This window comes from Buteo buteo, chromosome 7 (assembly GCF_964188355.1).
Source record: "Buteo buteo chromosome 7, bButBut1.hap1.1, whole genome shotgun sequence".
In the NCBI taxonomy this organism is placed as follows: domain Eukaryota; kingdom Metazoa; phylum Chordata; class Aves; order Accipitriformes; family Accipitridae; genus Buteo; species Buteo buteo.
In genome coordinates, this window is record NC_134177.1 from 12,479,693 (window position 1) to 12,503,458 (window position 23,766).

Below are 23,766 nucleotides of genomic sequence, written 5' to 3' on the forward strand. Positions count from 1 at the left end.
AATAGCCTGGAAACCATCACTGGGGGGGGGTTGGTTTATAGGTGCCTGTGTCATACAGCTCCCTGGGGATCCCCAGTGCCTGCTGGGCCCCACAGCACACGTGCATCCCCTCCCAGGCACCCTGCATCAGGCCTACAGCAGGTCCTGTGGGTCCCGGTCCCGGCTGCCTGCAGGGAGGAACCAGCACCCGTGGAGACATGGCCTGTCCCTGTGTGTTGGCAGGGAAGGACCTGGAGACAGCCACAAGCACCCTCCTCTCCATAGAATATTTTTTTTTTTATATATATAATATATATATATATTAAAATTACATTTCTCTTTACAAAAACAATTCAACAAGGGGCCAGGGGACGGAGCCCATTGCCAAAGCCAGGGTGCAGGCACCCCGTGAAGTCTGGGGCGCTGAGCAGGCTCCCTTTTGGGGTGTCCCCATCCCCCAAACGGGGGCTCAGTCCAGAGTCCAGCAGCAGGTTGCTTGGGTGGGGGTGGGCACCGGGCAGGTGGCCCCATGGTGAGATGCCTGCTCTGGATCCGACGCAGCTCGCCCCATCCCCACTGTCACCGCCTGTAAGGAGAAGACGACATGAGCTCAGGAGGGGTGATGGTGCCAGCTGGCCAAGAGCAGTGTGGCATGGAGGAGCCCCCCTCCCCAAAAAAACCCCCATCCATTCCCCTACTTCTGGCGGGCGGCGCTGTAGGGATCAAGGAGGTGGGAGCTGGCCTGGGCCAGGTTCCAGTCAAACATCTCCAGCACCCGGTGGCACTCGACGCGGGACTTCAGCCCCAGGCAGAAGAGCTGCTCCACCTGCAAGGGGACAGGGCACGGCGAGGGGGGTGACAGGGGTGCCACCACTCTTGCGGGAGCCAGGACAGAGGGGATGGGGGTGTGCGGTACCTTCAGGTACTGGATGGCCCGTTGGACATTCCAGCCGTGGTTCTGCAGGGCTGCCTGGCACTCCTCAGTGGTCACGCCATGCACAGTGTCCTGCACCTGTGGGGAGCTTGTCGTCAGCGCCTGCCACCAGCCCCAGGCAGCGAGGAGGCTGTGGCTGGAGCAAGGGGGCACCGGGGCTGCCCCCCATCTCAGCTCTGTCTCTAGGAAGCACCGTCAGGCTGGAGCTGGGACCATCCTCATCCCTGGGGTCTTCAGCCTCTCCTTGGCTCGGGTGCAGACTCCCGGCCACCACAGAACCAGCCCAGAGAGCCCAAGGGGACCGTAGTGACAGCCACCTTCCTCCCCTCCCTTCCTGGGGCTGTGGGTAGGGCTAATTTGGGTTAGAAGGGCCTGTGATCCCCATTTTGGAGTTGCAGTGACACATACGTCCCACAGCCTTGTAGCCAACCCCACCGGGGTGGAACTTGAGGAAACTGAGGCACAGGGTAGGGATAGCTCTTGCCCAAGCAAGCCCACTGCCACCATATCCCCTCTTGCTCGCAGATGTTGGGGATGCCACTTACCAGCCGGATCTTGTCAGCGGGGCGGCAGCCATCCGGCCCGTCGTAGACGATCTTCTGGAGGCTGCAGGAGGCTTTCACCAGGCACTTGGGCCCAGGGTTGCTGTTGTTGGAGGAGAAGTTGGCCTTGCAGTCTAGCAGCGGCTGCTGCACCATGGGACGGACGGTGGCTGTGGTGACCAAGCGGGACGCCGGCACCTCCTCGGGGCTTTTGGCCTCCTTGAAAAACTTCTCGTACTTGTCCAGGTAGGCAGGGCGCTCGGGCAGCAGGTAGTAGTGGGTGCTGCTGACCTTCTGCCCGTCCTTCACGATGGGCAGGATGCAGGGTCCCTTGGAGCAGTCCTTGCCCTGTGCCTGGATGACCTTGGGGGTGGCGTACTTGGGGTCAAGGGCAAAGCTCTGCGTGGTGGGCATGGGCTTCCCCGGTGAGGTGGAGAGGCAGGAGCAGAGGGCAGCGCGTTGCTGGGGGGAGCCCACCTGCAGGGCCATGGGGCTGGGTGTCCGGGAGCTGGGCTGCGACAGCGGGTCCCGGGGGGGAATCTGGGGCGGCCGGTCTTCCTCACCTCCTGAAGCCGGGGAAAGGTCCCCCGACCAGCGCCCGGGCTCGTTGCGGCGTAGGGGTCGGGGTGGGATGGGGACACGGGGGGGGATTTGGGGCTTGTCGTCGGTGGGGGCGGACGGTCCCAGGGGGACGTTAAGCCTCTTCATGCACTCCTGCTGCAGCTCCTCAAAGAGCTCAGTGGTCTGCGTCAGGCTGGGCTGCTTGGTCTCCTTGGGGGGCAGAAAGAGGTTGTCCTCCAGTGCTGGTCCCCGCTCGCCCTCATCCACGAAGCCGTAGTTGGTCTTGCCCCGCCGGCTTGGGGGGCTGGTGATGGAGCAGACCTCAAAGTCGTCCTCGTCCTGTGCCACGTCGTCATAGGCGGGCGGTGGGGGCAAAGGGCGGGCATCCCAGTCCACCACTGGCGTGGGGTGGAGGGGCCGGGGTAGAGCCCGCGTGGGGCTCTGCGGCGGGGTCTTGTCCAGCAATGAGAAGGCCTCCATGGCCAGCTTGGCCAACGACGGGGCTGTCAGCTCCCCCACTGGCGATGGGCTACCTTGAGGCACCTCCTCCCCGAAATCGATGAGGGTCACCTCGCCACCCGCCGGTCCCTCGCTCGGCGGTTGGCCAGGTTGCCGCTCGCCCACCTTAGTGCCCGGTACCCGTGCCGACGGCTTGACCGGTCGGAGACCCTTCCCTGCACCTGGCTTCTTCAGGCAGAGCTTCCGGAGACCGCCTGGCAGACCCTCCTCCTCCTCACTGACCGGGTCGTAGCAGGGCTCTAGGAGGGGATGGAAAGGGATGGTGAGGGTCCCAGCAGCCATCCTTGGGGTGCAAAAGGGAGCAACTGCATCCCCAAGCCCCCAAATTGCCCCACAGCTTCAGCCACGTTTGCTCCCCCCTTGGGTGCAGCGACGCAACACCAGGGCATTGGGCAGGGTGCCAGGGGGCCCTGGGGTGGGAAAGGGTCCCAGGCTGGCCACCCTGCTCCGTATCTGTGTCCCCACCACAGATACCATCACCCATAGGTGCATGTGGTACCCAGGCGGGCAGAAGAGGCGAAAGGAGCTAAGAGAGAAAAGAACGGCGACACAAAGGAGAGAGAGCAGCACCCGAAAAAGCCCGACTTACTGGTGAGCAGGACGGTGGGCTGAGGCGGGCGTGGAGGCGGCTGCCCTGCAGGAGAAGAGAGAGCCCAAGAGGAGGGGAGGCGTAGGGTAAGCGCGCGGAGCAAGCGGCAGTCGGGGCGCTCATTAGCAAGTGCATGCTTCATCATGTCCCCCGTCACCGGTGGGGTGCGCGGAGGATGCCGGTGGCAAGCCCCCCAAGGGAAATTGCAGTTTTAGGGGGGGTTGCAGCACACGCACGGTGTCTGAGCTCCCTCCCTGTGGCGGCTCCGCTGAGATCCCCCGTAGCGGGGAGCCCAGCTGCGGGAAGCTGGGACGGGACGAGGGACCTGGACGAAGGGCAGCGGGGCAGAGTCCAGCCAGGCAGAGCCACCCGCCGCCCACACTGCTGGCAGCGGCACACAGCCAGGTGACAACGTGCCCTGTCACCCCAGCTCCCCCCAGGTCTGCAAAAAGCAAGTGTCAGCAGAGAGGCAGAAAAGAGAGGGTCCAGCCCATCATCCTGGCAGCAGGGCAGCGGGACGGGGCTTCGCGCAGCTGACGGGCAGGGGGAAGGGGAAAAGCCACTTACTTTTAGCCCTGCCTGGAAGCTGGGTGGGTCTGGCAGCGCTCAGGTCCACACCTAAAATGTCAGGAGGGTCCATGGGATTTCCCAGGTACAGCCTGTGGGGAGAGAGGAGAAGAGCACCTGGGGGTTAGCGGGGGCCACGCGGGACCCCTCACTCCCACACCACGTCCCTCAGGACAGCCCCCAGTCCCTCCGCCACGCACCTTGCCCCAGCGAGTACCATCCCCGCGAGCGTCAGAGCACCGCACCTCTGTGCTATGGCACAGAGCCCGGTGCCATCCCGGCGTCACCCACCCCTCTCCAGCTCCACGTGCACGGTGTGCCGTACCCGGGGGATTGCAAACCGGGTGCCGTGCCCAAGGTACTCGCGCCAGGTGCGGCGCCCAGGACACCCTCCCCACGCCGGGGTGCCGCGGCACGATGCTGCGCCCAGGGCACGGCACCCCGGTACGGCATGCCGGTAGGCCCGGGCGAGCCGTCGCAAGCCAGGCGTGGTGAGGCAGGGAGCCGGCGGGAGCCGGCGCAGCCCGAAGGCCTGGGCGTGTGCCGAGCTCGGTGCGTTCTCGGCGGCCCGGGCGGCACGTACCCAGCGCCCGTGCCCACGCAGCGGGGCGCGGGGAGGCCTGCCGGGGCACGAGCCAGGTCCGTGTGCGCGGTGCCTGGGTTCAACCCTCCCAGGGCTGCTGGCACAGCCTGAGGCAAGGGCCACCGTGGGGGGGTCGGTGTCAGGCTGGGACTGAGGACACCGGCAGAGCTGGCCCGGGGCTGGGATGCCGAACGGCGGTGGGGATCACCATCCCAGGGATGCACCGAGCCTGGCGCAGGAGCTGGCTCTACCCAGCAGAAGGTTTCCAGGCTTTGAAATCCTATCCTGCCCCCCACGCACAGCACTCCCACGTCTCCCCACCCCCCCAGGCCCCGTGCTGGCAGAGACCCCCCACGCCCTGAGCCAAGGCACCCCTGCCCACCGCCCCCCGGTGTCCAGCACCCACGCTGGGCACGGCCAGTCCCACCTGGCAGGGGGCACACGGCCCCCTGGGGTGCAGACACCCGAGCCCCCTCCCCATTCCAGACCAACTGGGGTCTCTCCTGATGGAGCACGGGGGAAAAGAGAGCATTTTAGTGGATTTTTTTTTTGTATTTTCCTTTTTAAGAGGATTCATGCTGTTAAAAGCGTGGGGCCCAGCTGCACCCTTGCCACGGCTTCCCTCCACGCAGGTGCTGAAAGGTGCAGGTTTAGCAGCCCTGGGACACCCCAAAAGCATTGGGCTAATGTGGCCACCTCTGGGGTGGTGCTTACTGATGTCCCCCCGCCCCGGGACAGCCACGAGGGGCTGCGGGGCTGGGAGAAGGTGCTCCCCCCTAGGATAGCCCCCCACAAGCACAGCAGCCCCCCATGTACCTGACCCCATTAGTAAGAAGAGGTGAGGGAGTTAGTCCAGCTGCAGGGACCCTACCCAGAGCCACCGTGCCCAGTACAGCAGGGGGGAAGAGATGCTTCAAGGGGGGGGTCCAAGCCACAGCTCGCTCCTGTGCCCAGCAGGCAGCGGGGAAGGCAGGGAGCAGGCAGGGGATGCAGAGAAGACAGAAAGTTTCTTACTCATCAATTTTATCGGGAAACCCCCAGCAGTGCTGCGGGTTGGTGTCTCCATGGCCTGTGTGGATGAAGCTGTTTTTAAGCGGCTGGCTGATGTCGTGGGCCGACAGCCCTGCCACCGAGGTCACCGTGTTTCGGGGGAACTGGCCCACTTTTAGGGTCCGCTTATTCTGACCCCGCCACCAGTAATTCTCGGCCCTAAAGAATAAAAAGGACCTCGTTACCGACGAGGGGATGTGAGGGGGGACACAAGCCTGCCCCGGTGATGGGGAGGAGGCGAGATGACTCGCCCAAGGCCACGCAGGCAGGCAGTGGCACAACCAGGAGGGGAACCCAGGCACCCAGGATCCCAACCCTATGCTGGCAGCGTGCTCTGCCTCCCACCCTGCATGGCCCCTGCACCGGGAGGTGCTGGGGATGTGGGCGGTGGGGAACAAAGCTCCCCATTTGCACCCGAAAAGATGTGCCCCTTCCTCCTCCTCCTCCCAGCTGCCCCAAATTATGCAGGAGCCTTGGGGCGATGCCTGTACCGAGCTGCTCCACGCTGGTCCCCCCTGTGCCCCACGCAGTCGGGGATGGCACAAAGCATGTGCACGGTGTCTGCTAATGAACCTTCAAATATTCCAGTCCCGCAGGGGAAACTGGGGGGCCCACGATAGGGGACAGGGGGCTGGGGGGGGGGGTGTCTCCCTTGCTCCCTTCCTATGTTACTGGCAAACCCTGTGCAGGCTGGCGTGGGCAGGGAAAGATGGGCAGGCAGGCTGGGGGACTCCAGCTGCAAAACCTCCCATGGCCATGCGAGTAGGGTGGCCAGGGTGCCGGACCCCAGAGAGCCCAGCGTGCCCCAGGAGGCAGCCAGGAGCCCCCTACCTGCCCCAAAACGCAGCCACCTCCAGGGTGGGACAGGGCGGTCACCCAGCCCGGGGGCACCGGGAAGAGGGGGATGCAGGGAAGGGCACCCCAAGCAGTGCCCCCTGCCCAGCCTATGCCAAATCAAAGGTGGCGGTGGGGTGTCCAACCCTAACCCCCCTGCTGCTCCCACCACGTCCCCCTCCTCCCTGCCTGCCGGGGCCCCCCGTGGGCAGGGCGGGCACCGGGCAGGGGGGGTGGCGGGCTGTGCGGTGCCAGCCTGGCGAGGCTGGCACGGGCCCCAGGGTTTCCTGGAGTCACCTGTGAGTCACCCCCGGCCACCAGCTCAGCCCTTTTCCTGTTTACCTTCCCCGCTCGCCGCCAGCCAGCCGCCTTACTCAGCGCCGGGACCCCTCGGGGAGCCCAGCCGGCACCGGGCACCCTCCCTCACCCGCGGCGGGCCGGGGTGGGGTGGCGGGGGGGGAGACGGTTCCCCTTCCCGGGAGGTCCCCTCCGCTCGACCTCCCTTGCTCCCCGATCCCAGCGCATCCCGCCGGAGGGATGCTGCGGCCGGGCCGGCCCCTCCGCTCCCCCTCCCACCGGATCCGGGCTCGGACCCCCGGCACAAACCCGCTCCGGCTCTGCCCTGGCTTCCCCCCCCCCCGCCCCCCGCAAGCCCCCTCCCGCGGCCGGCTGGGTCCCCGGGGGGGTCTTTCAGGTAGGTCCCTGCCCCTGCCCACACACACGTACGCACGCCCGGCACCCGCCGAACGACAGGCAGGGGCTTGAAAAGGGGTGGGGGGTGTTTACGGTGCCCCGGGCGGCCTCGGCGGGGCCGGATGCGGCCCCCGGGAGGAGCCCCCCCCCCCCAGCCCGGGCACCCCCGCCCGCAGCGCGGTGGGGGAGGGGGGAGCAGCCGCCCCGGGGGAAACTGAGGCACGGGGAGGGGGCTCCCGCCACCCCCCGGCTGCAGAGCCCACCTCACCTACCCAGACCCAACACCCCCAAAACGTGCCCACCCGGGCACCCACCGAGGAGCGGCATCCCCCGGGGGAAACTGAGGCACGGGGAGTCTGCACCCCGGCTCCACCGCGCTCCCGGCCCTCCCCGACCCATCGGCACCGCCACGTCTCCCCCCCCCCCCCCCCCCCCCCCCACGGTCCCGCTCCCGCCACCCTCCCGCGGTTCACCTGGGGCCGGCGGCGGGGCGGGGGGGCGCGGGACCCCCAGCCGGGCCGTGATGCGGCAGCGGGGACGATGTAGGCGCACTGGCGCGGCCGCGCCGCCCTCCGCCGCTCCTTCCCTCCCTCCCTCCCTCCTTCCTTCCCTCCCTCCGCCGACGCCGCTCCCCTTCCCTTCCCTTCCCCTCCCCTCCCTGCAATTAAACCGCCAGACCCTGGGCAAGAGTCATCCCTGGCGGCGGCGGCCGGGGAGAAAGCCGGTCCCTGCAGACACACAAATCCGGCCTGATTCACCTCCGGGCCGTGATTAACCGCAGGGAGCCGGCCCCGGGAGGTGGGGGGGGGGGGCGGGGAAGGACAGAGCCTTCCTCCTCATCCCCCCGTGGCTGGGGGGGAGCCGGCCCCCCGTGTGCCAGTGGGGCAAAGGGACACTGAGCTCCTTTAGGGGGTCCCTGCTGTGCCTGAGCTGGAGGGGGACGGGCACGTCCTGGGATGGGGATGCAGGGACCGAAGGTGGAGGAGCAGTGGAGGAGGGTGGCCGTGCCCCAGGGCGGCCGGCAGGGACCAAGGAGCGAAGCCCACGGGTGACAGGTTCCCCAGTGCTTCTCCAGGGTCGGTGACAACGGCACATCCCCACCGCTATCAGCGAGGAGCAGCCCTGGGGTGTGCGGTTTCCCTGGAGCAAGGCTGGGGCAAACCCACAGGCACAGTGGGGTGAGTCAGTGGGGGTGGACGGTGCGGGCAGTACGGGCAAGGCTGCGCTGCCCACAGGCACGGCTGTGCCCCCCGACCCTGTACTGGGGTGGCCTCACGGTGCTGTGCTGCCTGGGGGATCACACACCTCTCAGGGGAGCCAGGGCAGCTCTGCCAGCCTGTGGGGTACGCAGCCAGGTGTGCTGGGGGGGGGGCAGAGCCCCCCTTCCCCATCCCTGCTCCCCACAGCTCTGCCAGTGCCCACAGTCCCCCCGTTCCTGGGGTCCCCTGTCCCCACGCAGGCTGGCAGCCCTGAAGCTGGCAGCTGGTCTGTGCCCCCCCCCCCCCCACCCCGTGCAATACCTGCCACCCCTCCCGTGCAGTACCTGCCCTCGATGACCGTGATGATGTCGTTCATCTGGATGTGCAGCTTGTCGGGTTCCTCAAAGTCCTGCAGCGCCCTCATGTCGGTGGGTTGGGCCTGGGGGGAGAGGGGGGTGAGGACAGGGGACGCAGCCCCCCACATCCATCCCTGCCCCATTTTGAGGCTAGGCCCAGCCCCATGCAGAGCAGGGGAGCCCCCAAAATGGGCAAGAGACAGCATCACCGCTCCCAGCCCCTCCTCAGCTGTGACACTGCTGGGGTGGGTGAGGGCAAGGTAGCACCCAGGGTCCTCCTGCTATGACCACGTCACCGCCTGCCACCTCCCAGCCTGCAGGGCTGCCTGGCCCGAGTCCCCCAGCGTCACCTCCCGCCTCGGCGATAGCCTTAACTCTGCCCACGCTCGAGCAGAGCCAGTGGGAGGGGGTGTCAGGGCCCTGTCCCCCTCCCTGCTCACCCACCTCCACCAAGAAGTCCCGCAGGGCCACGAAGGTGGGTCGGTCCTCGGGCTTGTGTGCCCAGCACTGCAGCATGACGTTGTAGATGTCCTGGGGACAGTCCTCGGGCCGTGGCAGCCGCTCACCCTCCTTGTCTATCTTGTGCAGGATCTGCGGGGCAGGGGGTGCCATCAGGGGGTCCCAGGTCACCCCCAGGACTGCCAGGGCAAGGCTGGGGGGGGGCAGGTCCCTGTTGTGCACCCACCTGGCTGCCATTGAGGCCAATCCAAGGCTCCTGCCCATAAGTGAACATCTCCCAGAGGGTGACCCCAAACATCCAGGTGTCACTGGCGTGGGAGAAGGTACGTGTCTTCAGGCTCTCGGGAGCACACCTGCGCAGGGAAAGACGTGAGCATCAGGAGGTTGTGGGTGCTGCACCCCCAGGTGCCCCTCTCCCCAGGGCTCACCAGGCAAATGGAACCTTGCGATGCTCCTGCATCACGTAGTGGTCATCATTTTTGGGCAGGGCCCGCATCAGCCCAAAGTCCCCGATCTTGACCAGCTCGTTGGAGGCCAGCAGGATATTGCGGGCAGCCAGGTCACGGTGGATGAATCGCTTGGACTCCAGGTAGGCCATGCCCTTGGCCACCTGGATGGCATACTGGCAGAGGGTGGAGATGAGGAAATGGCCCTGGTTCTTCCGCAAGCGGTCCAGGAGGGAGCCCAGCGGGGCCAGCTCTGTCACCTGGGCCACGGGCAGGGGACAACAGGTCAGTCAGGCCAAGGGCACCCTGGTTGGGCTGGTTTCCAGCCTTCTTGTGCCCTGCCGGGGATGCCAGCAGAGGACTTGGCATACAGACCCAGCCTGGCTTTGCTCGCCCCATCACACAAGACCCCCCACGGGGCGGCTTTGGGGTCAGCCCTATCCCCCGACACTCACCATCTTCATGGGGTGGGAAAGCACCACGCCGTAGAGGCGGATGAGGTTCCTGTGGTCCAGGGAGTGCATGGCGTTCACCTCCCGGATGAAGTCGTCCAGTGCCTCCGGCTGGCTCAGCACATCCGTCTTGAGGCACTTCACTGCCACGTTCAGCTACGGTCAAAGCGGGGATGAGCCCCGAAGCATCTTCCCCCCCGGTGGTCCCATTGCCTGGCTCCCGCCCACCACGAGCAGCCTCTCACCGTCTTGCCAGCAGGCGTGCACCACTCGCCACGACGCACGACGCCGAAAGAGCCGTCGCCCAGCTTCTCGAAGAGCGAGAGGTCCCGCTCCCGCACGAGGCAGGTGAGGGAGTGCTGACCCCCGGCTTCGGGGGGCGGTGGCGTGGGTGGCTTGCGGAAGGTGCTCTGGGGCTGGGGCTGCAGCTCTGACTCAGGGCGCTTCCCACTGAACACCTGCGCAACACGGAGGCAGGTGAAACGCAGGCACAGAGACACCCTAAGCCCTTGGGTCTGCGAGTGAGCAGTGCCAGGATAATCCCCTGCTTGGGCTGTACACTCTGGAACCTAATGATGACCTCTAACTGGTGATTACCCAGGGCAGGCTGGCTGCAGGAACAGGCTCTGCTCTGTGATTCGCGTGGAGGGAAGGGTTTGTGCGTCTCACAGCAGCCCTGGCAAACCAGGCCGGTAGCCAGAGGGCCCTGGGCACTCCTTGGCCAGGCTGCAGCCACACGATGTACCTGGGCATGAAGCCAAGAGAAACCTCCAGCTTGGGCCAAGTGTGGTGACACATCCCTGCAGCGACGTGGGCCTTGCAATATGCGCTGCTGCCACCTCCAGCCCAGAGGGGATGTGGTTGACAGGCTCTCCCTCCCTCTCCCCCAGCTGGGGCCGATGATGATGTGCCAGGACCGATGATGTGCCCCATGGGATGGGGTCCATCCCAGCCTCGGCAGCCAGGACCCGTGCGGGGTGTGCGGGGGCTGGGCCCGGCATGTGGCCGGGGTGGGAGGTGGCATTTCTGTGCCTGGTGCGAGGCTGAGTAGCCTTCTATTAAAAGCCCGTCCCTGGCCCGGCCCAGATGAGTCACACAGGGGAGAAGCCACGACCCAGCACCCAGCTGACAAGCACCCTGCTCTTTTGGGGGTGCAAGGTGCCAGGGGGTGCAAGGGTGGCAGCAGTACCAGCTTTGGACGGGATGGCATCAGGGCATACATACATGAGCATCCCAAGGTCCCCTGCCCCGGCACGCCCCTAGCCTGCACGCAGAAGGCTGTGCCCCCTCGCCGCAAGGTGGGCAGGGGGCCGGGCAGCACTGCTGCCCGCAGACCTGGCTGGGGCAAGATGCACAGGCTCTGTGGCTCGTTAGCTGCAAATGAGTTTCCTGGCAAAGAGGCAAATAATGCGGGGGGGAGGGAATGAATTTCCTAAAGTGCTGGGGCAGCAGGGCCGTCCTTTGCCGGGAAGTCACCCAGGAGCCCGCATGGGACTGGGGCACATGCTGGCAGGGCCATGCCGCAGGCAGGGCATGCGTGGCAGGGGCTTCTGCTCATCTCCCTGCCAGCCCCCAGGGACCGGTGGCATGGGGAGAGCCAGGCACCAGCAAAAAGCACGGGGAGAGGTCCAGCTCCTCCTGCCTGCCTGCCTCAATTTCCCTGCCACACCTGCTCCTCTCCCATCCCTACCTTGCTCATCCAGGATTTCCGCTTGCACATGGCTTTCCTCCGCTTCACTGCCTCCCACAGCCGCCGCTGGCCTGCAGGACACAGTGACTGTCACTGACCCAGCATGGGATGGGGGATCCCCTCCAGCCCCATGGACTGCATGCTCCTCTGGGCTCCCCAAAAGATGCTGCGCAGCCAGCCAGGGGTACGGGGGGAGGTTTGGGGCGGGGGGGGATGTACGCACCGGGGCGTCCCATGCCGATCTTCTCCAGATCCTCATTTTTGACGTACTCAAAGTGGGAGAGGCGGGTGACATTGAGCTCATCCCGGATGCGCAGAAAGTACTGCTGCAGCTGCAGCTCGGTGAGCAGCTCCAGCAGCCAGTCCGTGCCCTCCTCTGCCTGCATGCTACAGCTCAGCCTCTGCCGGGACACCGTGCCAGGTTAGGGGGGACCCTGCCCAACTCCCTTCTGCCCTGTCCCCCCTGAGGGAGTCACCCCCAGGGGCTGAGAGCCAAGGCTGGGGTGCTGCCTGGGTAGGGTGTGAGGGATGCTAGCGGGACTCATCTCCTGAGCCCATCCCCAGCTCCCCGGGGGGATTAGGAGAGGCACCCCATCAGCAGGACCCCCAGGGATGGGCAGGGACCCCTGCTCTGCCCTATCATGCCCTTAGAAACTCCAGCCCACCCCTCCGCTCCAGCACAGGCTGTCCCCAGGCAGCGGTGCCAAGGACGCAGGAGGGGGCAGAGCCTCAGGGCATGGGATGGACGTGCCCAGCGGTGGCCCCCAGCCGAGGGGCACCCCACAGCCTGGCACTGCGCCTGCACAGGGGGGCACCCCACACCCGGCACCGTGCCTGCCACGCTCCCTTTGCCTGGTGGGAGGGGGACAGGCCACCTCGGCACTGCCTCTTGGCACCCCGGCGTCCCCGCGCACCTGGCCGAGCTGCGGCACAGACCCATGGCAGGTGTCCTCTGTCACAGGTGGGGGCACCTTGCCAGGCAGCCACAGGGAGGGGGCAGACAGGGACATCGGGGTCTCTGGGGGGTCCTGGTGTCCCAGGGCTGAGGCACAGGGCACCCCAAGTGCTGCTGGCATCACCCCCCCTAGCCATACCAGGGCACAGGGAGGGAGGGGATGGGGCCAGGTCTCACTCACAGTTCCCCATGCCCCCCCCCAAACATGTCCCCCACTGCTTCCCATCCCTGCCCGCTGTGCCAGCTCTCCCCCCTACTTTCTTCGCCACCTTTCCGAGAAAAGACACGGCTCTGCCTCCCACTGCCGAGAGCCGGAGGGGAGGTGGGACCCCCCTCCCGTGCCAGCCCCACAGCAGGGCAGCTCCCTCCATCCTCTCCTCTCCCCCAGGAGACGACGTGGCCCCTGGCTTCTTCGACCCCCGCGCTCGGGTCCCTCGGCCTCGTCACCGCAATTACAGCCCTCGGCACCGGGCTAAAAATACGGCGGGTGCGGCAAAGCAGCTGGGCATGGGGGCGCGTGGGGGCACGCGGGGGCACGCGGGGCGAAAGCAGCCGCCGGCCTTCGGCACGCGCCCGCGGCTGGCCGGGGACGGCCGGTCCCCTGCCCGCAGGCGACGGGGACAGGGCCGGGTGACGGCCGGCGTGGGGTCCACCCGGGGTGGGGGGGTCAGCACTTACTCGGTAGAGGCGGAAGCGGGCGAGGAAGGGGAAGGATCGGCGCAAAGCCTGGAAGCGTCGCATCCTGCCTGGCTGCCCGCCGTCGGCCCTTGGCACCGCCGATGTCCCTTCCCTGGTGCCGGCGTCCCGCGGCAGAGCCCGCTCAGCGCAGCCGGGGCACCCGCAGCCCCGTCAGCTCGGCTACAGAGACGCCCCCCGGGTTCGGTCGCCCCATATATCCCCCTGGAGCGGGCAGGGGGGCTCGGGGCGTCCGTCGGCCGGACGCGAGCTGTGGCTCTCCCCCTCCTTCCGTCCTGCTCTCGATCCTCCCGGCCGGCCCTCCCCTTCCCCAACGCAACGGGGCCGGGGCAGGGGGGGGGGGGTGGTGGCAGGCAGGACTGGGGGTCACCCCTCCTGGCTGGAACTGCTTTCTGGGGACCCCCGGCCAGCAGCGGGGTTTGGTCCCGGCGGGCTGCCTGCGCAGAGCTCCCCGGGAGGGGTTATTTTCAGCCGGGGCTGGGACGCGCGCCCAGGGGGCCGGGCTCCCATCAATGTACCGCTTTCTCCCTTGTTCGGCGGGTGCCGGCAGCTGGGAGCTCGGACCCCCGCTCCCATTTCCATGGAAACTCGCTCCGGCCTTGGGAAATGCTCCCGGGCCTCAGTTTCCCCCCCAGGAAGCAGGGAGGGAGGGAGGGAGAGGAGACATCCGGCTCTCCGCTCCCCAACCAAGGCCGCAGGCACGACGCCAAGGCGATGGGCGCTGCGGGGGGAGCTTCTGGCTCGGCAAACGTACCCGCTGCCCAGCTGCCAGCCCCTGCGGGGCTCTGCTGGGGGGTGCCACCAGCACCCTGGGGCTCACTCCCCTTTCTCGGCGGGGCTGGCACCCCAACCCCAGCGCTGTTGTCCGCCCGCAGGTTCCCTAGGGAGAACAGCTGGCTGTGCCGGCAAGCCACGGCGTGAGAGAGGAAAGACCTGCCGCAACCTCTTGCTGTGGCCCCCGCCTGCCCAGCCCCCCCAAACTGCAGCCATCTCTGTGCTGGGGGGGGGGCAGCTGGGAGGGGGTTAAGCGCATCCCCAGGAACTGAGAAGCCTCTGCTGTGGCTTCCACTACCGGGATCCCAGCTGGCACCCGGCGGCACAGGCGCCCGGCACAACAAGCCCATTGACTGGGGACACCCGGGCACGGTGCCCTCGGCACCAACCTCCGCCACGCGCCAGCTCCCCCCTCCCCGGCCCAGGGGACACCGGGGACGCGGGGGGTTCCCTGTCCTGCAACGGTGCATCACCCTCATCGGCCGGGACCGGCACCCGCTGGGGCTGGTGCGCCGCCTCCTGCACCCCAGCCCACCTCCTGCACCCCCAAACCGCGGGTGAGACCGCCCAGTTCAGCGCCCGCACTGGGAGTACTGGTCTCCAGAAGGGAGCCGGGGGACCCAGCTTTGCCCACTGTGCCAGGGGAGGCTCCGTGCCTCAGTTTCCCTCTCCACGACAGACCCGTGGGCGCAGGGGGTAACACCGCAACCTCGGTTCCGAGACTGGCAAGCAGAATCCCACCGGCGAACCCCCATCCTGCGGGGGGGGGTGGTCACAGACACCCATCCTGCAACCCAGCAGGCGGCAAAGACCCCCGGCCTAGACGCCGCTCGGCCCCCCCGTGCCCTTGCACACACGCCACGCCGCGCGCACCCACCCCTGCAGCCCCCGGGGATGCACCCTACGTGCACCCAGGCTCCTGCACGGGCGGTGACGACTCTCACGTGCACCCCGGGGACCACACAGGCGCAAACCCCGGCACCCCGCGTGCCTCCCGCCACCTGCGCAACCGCAGCCGCCCCCCCCACCACCACCCCACGCAGGCGTCACCTCCGTGCACGGCCCCCCCCCCCTCCCCATCAGCTACCGCCTGCCAGGCCGCACGTGCGCAAACACACCGGCGCCGCACAGCCGGCGGCAGCGCACCGGCCTGCTCCCCCCCCCCCCCGCCGCCTTCGCCTGACGCACACCTGGAGCCGCCTGCACCCCCGCGCACCCACGGGTGCCTGCCCCCCCCCCCCCGCGTGGCACGCTCCTCGCCTCCACGCTCGCAGCCATGCGCACCCACCCGAGCTGGCACACGGGTGGCCAACCCCCCCGCCCCCCCCAGTTACTCCTACCTACAATGATGCCCCAACACCTGCCCTACACCCTGAGGCAGCTGCACCCTCCACATGTACCTACGCACTCCCTGGCCCCCTTCCCCCCCATGCACGGCCTGACACCCCCACATGCAGATGGCAGCCTGCAGGGCCACCATCCTGCACCGGGCGCTGTGTGTCCCCCCCCCGAGCTGTGCCAGGCCCGGCTGAGCCGCGCTGCCACACACCGTTCTCCCGTGCCTCAGTTTCCCCAGCAAGAAGGAACAGGGACCCCCACTCCTGTGGGTCGGGACGGGAGCACAGCCATGCAGGGGGGTGCCGTCCCCATGCCACCCCAGATGCCACGGGGCACCGCGAGCGCCGGAGAGAGGAGATGCCATGCAGGGACCACCCCCAGCCCCATGCCAGGTGCCGACCCGCACCCCACAGCGGGACCCTGCCCCTCTTGGGGACACCCAATCTGGCCGGGTGGCCCCTGCCGCTCCCCCCACCACCGGCTCCCCCCACACTGACCCGCCGGCATGGCATGGCTGGGGCGATGTCCTGCCGGGGGGACGGCATGGGGCGCCTGCCGCCCGGCCGCAGGGCCCGCTGCCCGGTGCTGTCCGAGAAGCTGTGAGGCAGGGGGCCGAGCATCTCCTCCTCCTCCTCGGCGCTGCTCAGGCGCTGGTAGTCGCATCTCTCGCCCATGGCCGGCGCGGCGGTGGCGGTTGCGGCAGGGCGACGAGCGAGGGGCTCTGCGGAGGCGCCCGCGCCTGCCTGGGGGTGGCGAGGGCTGGAGCCGGGCTCGGGATCACATGGCAGAAAGTTGCTGCAGTTCCGGAAAACAGCGAGAGGGTGAAGGTGACCGTGACAGTGATGGAGGGGAGGGGGGGGGGGATGGAGGGATGCAGAGATGGGGAAAAGAAAAAGGGAGGCAGCCCCTCGAGCGCCCGTCCTCACCCCAGTCCCAGCCTGGCACCGCTGTCTTCCTCCTGGCTCAGCAGCCCAACTGCTCGCCTGCTGTCCCCACTCCGGCACCCGAGCGAAGAGGCGGTGGCATCGCTGCCAGCCCCAGCGCCGCGCTCGCAGCCCCCTTCTCCCCCCACCCCGGCACAGTGCAGCCCGCCAGCGGGGATGCGGTGCAGGCAGCCGGGCGGAGGAGGAGGATGAGGGGGGAGCATCGTCCAGCAGCCGGGGCTCTGTGGCAAGCGGGATGGGCGAGGAGGCACCGTACCCCCTTCCTGGGCACCTGCGGAAGGGTGGGGGGGGCCTCTGGGGCTGGCAGCATCCCCAGCATCCCTCCCGCTTCCCTGTGCCGGCAGAGGGGGATGGGATGCGCCGGGAAGATGGCTGCTCCGCAGCAACCCGGCAGCGTTGGCGCAAGCACGGCAGGGCTGGGAGAGCAGCCAGGCCCCGGCGGGCGCTGCCGGGATGGGGGCCGGGGGGGGCACACCAGGAGGACTCCTTCCAGGATCAATCCTCTCCCCTCACCCTCTCACAGGGAGCTGGGGGTCTCCTAGACCTCTGCCAGGCGCTGCACCAGGCACAACGCCCAGCAGGGGCAGGTGGCACTGGGAAGCCACCCCCCCCCCCCGATGGGGAACCCCCCCACCTGCACATCAGGACTGGCCCGTACCCCAACACTGCCCGGCCGCAGCACCTCTCTGAGCCCCCTGGCCCAGGCTGAAATCAGGGAGGGACCCTGCAGCCCCCCCCCATAACCCCCTGGGATGTGCGTGTCCTTTGGGGTACGGCACAGCCCCAGGGACCAATGCCATGGGGCACGATGCCCTGTCCTGACCCCCAGAAGGACCCCCAAGACCCCTCTTCTGCTGCCCCCCACCCCATCCCCCTAGACCTTGGTGTAGCTGAAGAGTGACACCAGGCTGTCACCGTGCCAGGGCAGGGGGCATGATCCCATCCTGCCCCCCCTCCCCAAGAAACACCCACAATTCCTGGAGGGCACCCACCCCAGCTCGGGAGGGGGGGACCCGCTGGGGGCAGCCCCTCGGTAGCTCCTCTCGCCATACCACGGAGGTGAGCTCAGCCGCAGAGCTGAGGCGGGCCGAGCCCGCGGCGTGGGAGCAGCGAGCCGCCCCCGCGCACGGCCCGCCGGCGTCACCGCGCTGGCACGCCGCAGGCCGGTGACTGATGCACGTGCTATGCCACCTTCCCTCCGGCCCCGGCCACCCCACACTGCCCGGAAACCCTCGTCAGCCTGCCCAACGAGAGCGATGCTGCGGGGCCACCAAGCCGAGAAGGGGACAAACGTTGTCCCCGCAGCCCTGGGCATGGATTCGCGTCGCCCCCGCCCTGCGTCGGGTCCTCCCGGCCTGCCCAGGCTCAGCTGAAACCCAAACGATGCGGTTCCCTGCGAGGGGACGGATGGCATCACGCCATGCCACCCCTGACCCACCACCTGCCCGCGATTCCCACTCGGGGGGCTCCCATCGCAATGGCAGCCGCCGGACAGGGCACGCTGTCCCCTGCCCCCCAGGGTGGTGACAGTCACACTGACCACAGGGTGTCCCTCCCCTCCGTGGGGACACCAGACCTCCCCAGCCCTCTGGGATACCACGCTTGGCCCCGCATCCCTTCCAGCATTCCCGGGGACCGCGACCGCAGCACCCCCTGCGCCCACCAGCCTGCACAGAGGACCCTGGGAAGCGGTGGGTCCCCAAAACAAGCTCCCAGAGGGGGATGAGGTCCCCCACTCACCTCCGGCACATCACCCCGCTTGCTGTCACAGCCCGCCTGCCACCTTCCTGGTGGCTGTGTCACCTGGAAGTGATCTCACCAGCCGTGACAGCACCCGGGGCCGGCTCGCTCAGCCCCGGCGGGGCCCCGGGGGCGGCCCCAAATTGCGGTGACACACTCCCTGGCCCGGCCACCGGCGCAGGTGCGCGGGCACGCACATACCCACACGTACAAACGCACCCGGCTCCCACCGAAGACGGGGCTGCCGGCCGCGTCCTGCCCACCCCTGGGATGCTGCTGCCACCCAGCTCCCCAGGGACCGTCCCCCAGCCCCTCGCTGGACTGCATCACCCCACATCCCCCACTGTGGGACCCCGTACCGGTGGGTGTTTTGCCTCCCTCGGTGCTGGCACCTGATGCTGCTTGCTCGGCCGGCTCGGGCAAGCAGGAGGTCTCGGGGGGCCGGCACGGAGGACTGGTGACCCCCGTGGCGGGGGTGGCCGGGGAGGCCGGGGTGCCAAGTTCCCCCTCGCTGCCATCTCCGGGCTCCCGGAGCCTGGCCCCATGGCCCGATCCTGCCCACCGGCACAGAGCGTCCCCCACTCTGAGCCCCTGCCTGCGGCAGCGGCTGCCCAGGGAGGAGAGACGCAGCTGGGGGGGGGCCCCCCCGACAGAGCCCGACGCAACCCCAATCCCCTCCCTAAGCTTCTTTTCCTCCGCTAAATCCCCTACACAGGTCGAGCCAGGGCGGGCTGAGCCCGTCTTGCGCCTCCCAGCTCCCCGACACGGGCAGGGGACAAGCAGGAGTCGCTGGTCCCGAGCTCTCTCACCGAGGCGGGGACACAGCGTGATGTTTTGGGGGACAAGCAGGCAAAGCAACGCCCCCCGGCCCACACTGCCCACCCTCAGCTCTGTGGTCACGGGCACCGCCAGGGAGGGGGAGAGGGCAGCAGGCTTGGCATCACTAAGCCTCAGCATCACCGCCCCCGGGGACACTGCCACGACGGGGACACTGCCACGACGGGGACACTGCCACTCTGCCCCGGTTCACAGCTGGTTTGTGCCCGCCAGCCCCTGCGCTCATCTCACCTGGGCCGCGGCGGCGGTGCTGCGGGGGTTCCTCGGCAGTGCCAGCCCCAGCGTCGCAGCGAGCCGGGCAGCGTGCGAGGGGGCACGGCGTCAGGGCTCAGCCATGGGGCTGGCAGGGCTGCGGTGACACCGGCCACGGGGTCCCCCTGGGGCGAAGCGGGAGGGAGAGGTCAGGATGGGCCCCCCCAGCACGGCAGCCCCCCGTCTGCCCACCCTGGACCCTGCAGACTCCCTGGGGGCTAAGGGGTGGGAATGTCTCCCCGCACCCAGGGCTACCCCCCACCCTGCCCAGGCAGCTGAAAGAGCCTTTGTGGAGCTGCCCCCCCACCTCCCTGGGGCACGGATGGGCTTTGCCCCCAGTCCTGCCAGGGAAGGGGGCACCAGCACGTGCCCTGAGCCCTGGGTCCCATCGGCCCCTCCGCCCTAGGGGTGCTGCCATCGGTACCCCCATCCCCACACCGCTGCAGGATACGCCCTCGGGGCAGACTGCAGCTGGCACGAAATGAGTTTGCCAGGTCTCAGGCCAGATGGGCACAGAGCCACGTCCACACCACAGCAGCTCCCGTCTGCGCTGGGTGCAGGGGAGGTGGGACGCCCGGAGCCGGGGGGAGGTGAAGGTTAAATCCCCCACACTTCCCCAGCACCAGAGCAGAGCAGCACCCTGACCAGACCATCCAGCATCTGCACTAATTGACAGCAGCCTAATTAGCCAGGCTGCAGCATGGGCAGTACCCCCCTCACCCCGCGGCTGCTCAGCAGAGGGCTGGAGCAAGACTTTCTCCTTAAAGCCTTCCTGTTCCAGCAGGGCTGCGCGTAGGGCAGAGCCCCCTCCTGTCCCCCAAAACCCATACGAGTGGGTAATGCCCCCCAGGATGCTTTGCCCCAGCCGGCTACCATCCCTCGTGAGCATGACTGGAGTCAAAACCCTGGTGCTCCAGGAGCAGGGTGGGGCCTCTTGGGGGGAAACTGAGGCACGGAGCGAGGTCGGCTATAAGCCCACAGCAGTTCCTGGTCCCGTAGGGGCTGCTCCTCTGCCCACGAAGGCCCTCCGTGCCTCGGGGCAGGCTGAGTCGAGGCAGGACAGCAGGCTAGCAGCTGCCTGAGGAGGAGGAGGAGGAAGGCATGGCCAGCTCCCCCCAGCCATACCCACAATACCCCGCCAGCAGGGCTGGCCCACGCCCTGCACTAACGAATACCGGGATAACGAGGCCCAGGTAGCTCCAGGGGTTGGTAACAGGTTGCACAGCCTGCACGGCCCCCACCCCGCACCCCCGGGCCTCGGCGAGGCAGGATGGGGGGTGCAGAGGCTGCTTCTGCCCCGCTCCCCGCGGGGAGCAGCGGGCTCGGAGCCGGCAGCAGGACCAGGGCTGCGGCTGAGGGTGGGCCTGTAGCATGTGGGGTGGTCCCTCCTGGACCCTCTCCCTAAAGAGGGGCCCAGCAGTACAGACCTGCTCAGGGACACCCTTCTGGGCAGGTCCTGTTTTCAGGAGAGTTTTACAAAGCCCACCACCGAAAAAAACTTTCTTTCAAGGGCTTTGTCCTGAGCCAGCTCAAAGGACTGAGTAAGGGGGGGGGGATGCACGACCCCCAGAGCACCTGACCAGGGCAGACCCACCTTGTGGGGCAGTGAGCTGATGCCAGAGCCCAGTGGCACCGGGGCACCCCCGGGGAACGCCGCGCCAAGGCGGCCCCAGGGAGGCAAGCGCGTGGGGAAGTGCCAGCGCCGGGGCAGAGCCCGGCCTGCCCGGCCCTGGCACGGCCTCCGGCTGGTGGCAGCTCTGCAGGCGAAGCCACCGGCCCTGCCAGGGCTCCTCCAGTCGCCTGCAAACCCACTCCCCAGCTGCCGCTTGCAGAGCGGGCGAGGGGTCCGCCCGTGCCAGGAGAAGCTGAGCGGGGTCCTCCCAGCGAGGTGGGATCGTCGCCTGGGCTGTCAGCACCACCTTACCAGGTTTCACTTAAAGGTTTTATTTAAAAAAAGCAAAGCCAACAAAGACCAAAAGTACCCAAAGTTGTCCTGAGCATTTAGAGAAAAACCTGCCACAAACATGGCCGGACACAGCCACAGCGCTGCCCGCTGAGCGGGCGAGCAGAGGCTCCCCGCACCTCACCGCTGCTCCGGCTTTCGGCAGCAGCACAACACCCCGAGACGTGGGGCCGGCCCCGAAGGACAAGGATCCTCTGTTCGGCGCCGGAGCTCCCACAAGCCCAGGGAAGAGGAAGAGCAGAGCAAAGCTGCCTTTTCTCCAGGAAAAAAAAAAAAAACAACAACCTTCCCCCGGCTTCCGCTGTGGTTTGGGAGGGTTCAAGGGTACCGGGCACCCACTCGCACCAGACCCCACTGCCTGCTCTGCCTCGGCAGGCAGGAGCAGGGGGGGTCAGGCATGCTGTCGGCTGGTGCTCAGCGGCCCCACAGCGCCCGGGCACGACGGCAGCACCGGCAGCCCGCAGTGCCGCAGGGCACGGTGCCAGCAGCGCCCGGTGAGGCGCAGCGGGCACAGGCGGACGCCGACCCGGGCAGTGCCGCAGTGCCAAACCCTGAAACCCTCCCTGCCCCTTGCATCGCCCCCCCCTCAGCAAGGGGTCGCGCCTCGCTCCTTACCTCCGCGCTCACCGCCACTGCCGCCGCATCCTGCGTCGTCGGGTCCGCGGCGTCACCCGGGCACGGCGGCGTTCCGGACAGCCGGCATGCCAGGCTGCCGGGGCGGGGTGCGCCGGTCGACGCCGGCGGCCGGGTCCCCGGCGGGATCCCCCGCGGGACGGCGGGCACCGGGTCCCGGATCCGACCTCACACCCGGGCGGCCCTCCTGCGGCTCTGGCGCTGCACCGGGGTCCGCGTCCCGGGGGTGCCGCCCGTGTGCTCCTGCTCGCCCGGGTAGAGCTCGCCCTCCTCCTGCACCCCGCCCCGGGTCTCCCCCTCCTCCTGCCGGCCCCGCCGCACCCACCAGCGGGTCCGGGCCGGGGGGCTCGCCTCCCGCCGCCCCCCGCCCCGCTCCTGCTGCGCCCGCCGGCTCAGGCCCTGCTCCTGCCCGGCTTTGGGGCCGTGCTCCTGCACCCCCCGCACCGCGCCCCGCGCCCGCCGCGGGGGCTGCGCCCCGGGGCTGTCCCCCGCTTCCCCCGCCGCCGCCGCCTCCTGGGCGCCCCGCACCCGCCGCCGCCGCCCCCGGGCCGCCCCCCGCTCCCGGGGCCGCCGCGGCTCCGCGCCCGCTTTGGGGCTGCCGATGGCGGGGACGGGCCCGGGCCGCTCGCCCCACTCCTGCAGGCCCGTCCGCTCCCCCAGCGGCACCCAGTGCCACCGGCCCGCCCCCCCCCCGCCGCCGCCGCCGCCGCCCCCCGGCTCCCCGGCGCTGCCGCCGGCCACCAGCTCCTGGCCGCGGGGCAGCGCCCCCAACCCCGCCTCCTGCACCCCCCGGGAGAAACCCCCCTCCTCCTGCACCCCCGGGGCCACCCCGCCGCCCTCCGGCACCCCCGGGCTCAGCCCCCCGCCCTCCGGGGCCCCGCTCGCCCCCTGCCCCCGGATGGTGCACGCGGTCCCGGCCCCCGCCCCGGCCCCGCACGCTGGGGGAGCCTTTCCCGGGGCCGCCGCCTCCCGCCGCGGCTCCCCCCCGCCCCGAGCCGCCCCGCCGCCGCCCTTCTCCCCCCCCCTACCCCGCCGCCGCCGCCACCACCTCCGCCTCCTCCTGCCGCCGCCGGCGCGAGCTCCCGGGGCGGCGCGCGCCAGCCCGGCCCCCGGCCCCGCTCTTAAAGGCGCCGCATCGCCTCTTTACGTAACGGGGGGGGGGGGGGGTGGGGGAGCGAACGGCCGGCCGGGCGGGCAGAGGGATGGGTGAGGAGTGAGGCGCGGGGATGGACAGACGGACAGACTCACCGCCGAACAGCGCCGGGCCCCGGGACCGCTCCGCTGCGGGGACCGGGGGGAGGCGGGACACAGGGCACGGCCTGCCCTGCCAAGGGGGAACCCCAAATTCTTGCTCCCGGGTGCGTGGGGAGGGGCTGCACCCCCTTTGCCTGCTGCCCCGGCGGGGCCGGCTCTGCGTGGCTGCAGCAGAGCTCCGCGCAGCCCCGGCCCTGCCCCCCCCCGGGGTGCTTTGCACAGCCACTGCAGGGAGAGGAGCCCTGCCAGATTTGGGCAGGGAGATGCGGGAACAACGTGTTTCCAAGTAAATCATCCCCGTTGGAAGAGGAGGGACCAGAGCTATGCCCGGACAGCCCGTAAGGGGTGAGCAGGGATCCTGGAGAAGCTGCCTCCCACCCCAAACGGTGCATCTTCACGGGGTACACCGGGCTTGTAAAACAGGAGGCAAGACTGGCACTGGCGATGGGGGAAGGCAGTGGAGAAAAGCAGAGCATATGTAAAACGCAAAGTCCCAAACCGATGCAGTCTCACCTGAGCAGGCTTCTGGGCCCAGGGATGCAGCTCCCGCTCCACCAGAGCTCTCTTGAGGCTCTAAGCAGTAACCAAATAAATACCCACCTGCACCTTGACCCAGGGGAGCTCCAAGGGGGTGATGAGGAACAGGGGCAAGGCAGGAGATGGCTCTGGCTTCCTGGGACACAGACACGGCCACCCACAGCCCTGCCCAGCCACCTTCTCACCAGCACAGACCTACAAAGCCGTGGCCAGCGGAAAGTCTGACGTTTCATCCTCCTGCCGACATCCAGGCAGGCTCTTTAGGGTCAAGACAGTGGCCGAGAGGCAGCAGGCAGGACGTGGTCTCATGAAAGCAGAAGGGTGGCCAGGGGGGTTTGCATACATTGCTCCTCCACCCCATGGCCAGGGTCCTCCTCACCCCAGTCACCT

General features: G+C 68.7%; 1 protein-coding gene across 8 annotated transcripts; it reads right to left on the reverse strand.

The window, feature by feature from the left end:
- Window positions 1–259: 259 nt before the first annotated feature.
- On the reverse strand, window positions 260–22,283 carry TNK2 (tyrosine kinase non receptor 2). Of its 8 annotated transcripts, XM_075031600.1 has the most exons (17): window positions 21,568–22,282; window positions 18,969–19,114; window positions 11,677–11,854; window positions 11,454–11,524; window positions 10,009–10,221; window positions 9,767–9,919; window positions 9,294–9,571; window positions 9,092–9,218; window positions 8,851–8,997; window positions 8,395–8,489; window positions 5,289–5,483; window positions 3,692–3,783; window positions 3,125–3,169; window positions 1,459–2,774; window positions 896–991; window positions 678–805; window positions 260–565 (listed from the first exon to the last, which is right to left on the reverse strand). In XM_075031600.1, exons 3-17 carry the CDS (start codon window positions 11,837–11,839, stop codon window positions 559–561), a joined length of 3,126 nt encoding a protein of 1,041 aa, XP_074887701.1. In that variant the 5' UTR covers window positions 11,840–11,854; window positions 18,969–19,114; window positions 21,568–22,282; the 3' UTR covers window positions 260–558. The 8 variants fall into 8 exon arrangements, with proteins under 8 accessions (XP_074887701.1, XP_074887702.1, XP_074887703.1 ...); XM_075031601.1 differs by lacking the exon at window positions 18,969–19,114 and having other exon boundaries at window positions 21,568–22,283; XM_075031602.1 differs by lacking the exons at window positions 18,969–19,114; window positions 21,568–22,282 and adding an exon at window positions 15,714–15,984.
- Window positions 22,284–23,766: the final 1,483 nt, after the last annotated feature.